Consider the following 2,957-nt stretch of genomic DNA (forward strand, 5'->3'; position numbering starts at 1 on the left):
AAATGTCTGAATTAATAGGTAAATGGAGGAAATTCTGAAATCTACATTTGGCATTCAATTTTTTTTTTTTATTATCAGAAGCCCAGTACCTATGTTCCCAACCAAAAATGACAGCATGTGGTCTGAAAAATATAAGCATAGTTGTAGGAAGTATATTGGAAATTATCTCTCTGCTAGAAATTTTGGTGCACAGGTCATGACGATTACAGCCCAGTGAACGAAATCTCTCAGACAAAATTTACATTTTCACAAAAATCATGTTTATTAAAGATAATATTTTTCACCATTCTAAATACAAATGTTAATGCAAATATCCAAAGTAACCTTGGCCATAAGACATTTATCCTTCTGGGTTTGCTCCAGGTTTGATCAAGTGCTAAGAAGCAGGTCCCTTGCTCTCTGCAGATGGTATAAATGGCATAAGGATGGTTATCGGTGAGTATCTTAACAATGACCTAAATAAATAATATGGTCATTTATTCTAGTTTTAAAGTCAATGTATGGTTGAACTTAAAATATGGATGGTGACTTACCTAGCAAAACATTCTGAGTTTTAGCTGGCAAAGTTTAGGACACAGAAATCAACCGGGACCAATAATTTCAAGAACTTTGCTAGCAAAATATCCAGATTTATACCTTTGTCTCAACTCCTGATTCAGCCATCGTCAGAAAGATCTTTTTGGTCTCTGCACATCTTAAGGAGATCCCTCTATTCATGACTGAATTTAGGTAAAAGCAAGATTATGAAGCAACATAAATTGTTGTCTTTAGGGCTTTATTCCCGGAAAAAATGAAGGCACGTGGCTGTATATACTAGCGAAATTGACTTACCAGCAGCAAAACACCAAGGTGTCTCAGGTGCCCAGCTGTGACTGTGGGGTTGTGGAATAGTACAGATGCTGGGGTAAACAAGCCAGGGGAAATGGTGGCGAAAGAAATGATGTAAAAGGAAAAAAACAGCTGTCTTCAGTAATTTAATCTCCCTACCCCCATGGATGAGGAATTAGACTTATTTTGTGTAGCTGCAAAGAGGAGGCCCAGCATCAGTGTGTAGAAGTAATAAGCAAGACAGAGTTTGTGCAACAGAAGGAAGTGCTTTGAGAGAACCAGTGCTCCTTAAGTGGGAAATGGGTTGAAATGTTCAGCAAATCCAGATGCCACCTGAGAGATGTGATCTAGAGGGAACCAGATTGGTGATTTGGGGACTGCTTTACAGAACCCTAAGAGTTTTGCAGCACATCACTAGGAGCAGTGAAGGCAAGGGAGCTCAAGGTTACCACATAGCTCCATTCTCACCTGCTTATATTGCATGTCTGCATATGAAACTCTGAGTAAGAAGGCAACTTAACAGATATTTTTGTTTCAGATTTATACTCAATTTTGCTTCAAAATGAAGGAGTGCATCCAGAATTTATACTTATATGTAGGCTATCCAAGAGGCCCTGATTCTACCATTAAAGTTGAAACTGAGACTTAGGGTTGCAGGAACATTTTAAATGAACTGGTGTTTATTCCAACCCAACCTCCAAACAGGCCAGTGTATCTAGGAATTATTGGCTTTGCATATTCAAGTAAATTCCTTAAATCTCTCTGAGCTTCAGTTTTCTTATCTGTAAAAAACAAAAAAAAAAAAAAAAAAGAAGAAGAAGACAATACAACACACTTCCCTATAGCTCAAGGGGCCATGAGGAAGACCAAATGAGATAGCCTATGTGAAAATGCTTAGGACATTTTCAACCAATTGTTAGCTTATCTAACTAATGCTCATTATTACTCACTCCTTGGTCTCTTCTGTTTCTCGAACACCTTCGAGAGCCCAGAACAGAACGATGCATGTCGTGACTGAGTTTGTCCTCCTGGGTTTCCCTGGTCAAAGGAAGACACAGAACTTCCTGTTCGCGTTAATCCTGGGGGTCTATCTTCTGACCCTGCTGGGGAATGGGGCTATTGCCTGTGCAGTGAAATGGGACAGGCGGCTCCACATACCCATGTACATCCTCTTGGGGAACTTTGCCTTCCTAGAGATCTGGTATGTTTCCTCCACTGTCCCAAACATGCTGGTCAACATTCTCTCTGAGACTAAGACCATCTCTTTTTCTGGCTGCTTCCTCCAATTCTACTTCTTTTTTTCATTGGGTACAACTGAGTGTTTCTTCTTATCAGTTATGGCCTATGATCGGTACCTTGCCATCTGCCACCCACTGCGCTACCCCTCTATCATGACTGGAAAGTTCTGTGTGATCCTGGTCTGTGTTTGCTGGGTGAGTGGATTCCTCTGCTATCCAGTCCCAATTGTTCTTATCTGCCAACTTCCCTTCTGTGGACCCAATATCATTGATCACATTGTGTGTGACCCAGGCCCATTGTTGGCACTGGCCTGTGTCCCTGCACCTTCTACTGAGCTTATCTGTTACACCTTCAACTCAGTGATCATCTTCGGGCCCTTCATCTCCATTTTGGGATCTTACGCCCTGGTTCTCAGAGCTGTTCTTCATGTTCCCTCTGGAACTGGTCGAACTAAAGCTTTCTCCACATGCACATCCCACCTGATGGTGGTGTGTCTGTTCTATGGAAGTCTTATGGTTATGTATGTGAGTCCAACATCAGGGAACCCAGCAGGGACGCAGAAGTTCGTCACTTTAGTATACTCAGCAGTGACCCCACTACTAAACCCTCTTATCTATAGTCTAAGAAACAAAGACATCAAAGATGCCCTAAAGAAAGTCCTGAGATTATGAATTAGCCAAAATTGAGACACTTTTGGAAGGGAAACTGAGTTTGTCACTTCTGGCCTGTGTTATTTACAATAACAATAGAGAATGGCATCAGTACATCATGTTCTGGCTCATACTTAAGAGAGAGAATTCCCTTTCACTGTTCCTTAACAGTTCAGTGGACCCTGGAGGTACAGTGATGAAAGGACTTGGCTGCTAACTGAAAGCTCGGCAGTTAGAACC

At 41.3% G+C, this 2,957-nt stretch overlaps 1 protein-coding gene across 1 annotated transcript; it reads left to right on the forward strand.

Annotated features, from left to right (window-relative positions):
- Positions 1 to 1,675: 1,675 nt before the first annotated feature.
- Positions 1,676 to 2,738, forward strand: LOC100664154 (olfactory receptor 11H6-like). The gene has a single exon (XM_010602554.3). It carries the CDS (start codon positions 1,761 to 1,763, stop codon positions 2,736 to 2,738), a length of 978 nt encoding a protein of 325 aa, XP_010600856.2. The 5' UTR covers positions 1,676 to 1,760.
- Positions 2,739 to 2,957: the final 219 nt, after the last annotated feature.

This window comes from Loxodonta africana, chromosome 10, assembly GCF_030014295.1.
Source record: "Loxodonta africana isolate mLoxAfr1 chromosome 10, mLoxAfr1.hap2, whole genome shotgun sequence".
Lineage (NCBI taxonomy): Eukaryota > Metazoa > Chordata > Mammalia > Proboscidea > Elephantidae > Loxodonta > Loxodonta africana.

Bases quoted from the DNA above. Each gene is read 5' to 3' on its own strand.
- LOC100664154 (XM_010602554.3), top strand. From the start codon at position 1,761: ATGCTCATTATTACTCACTCCTTGGTCTCTTCTGTTTCTCGAACACCT.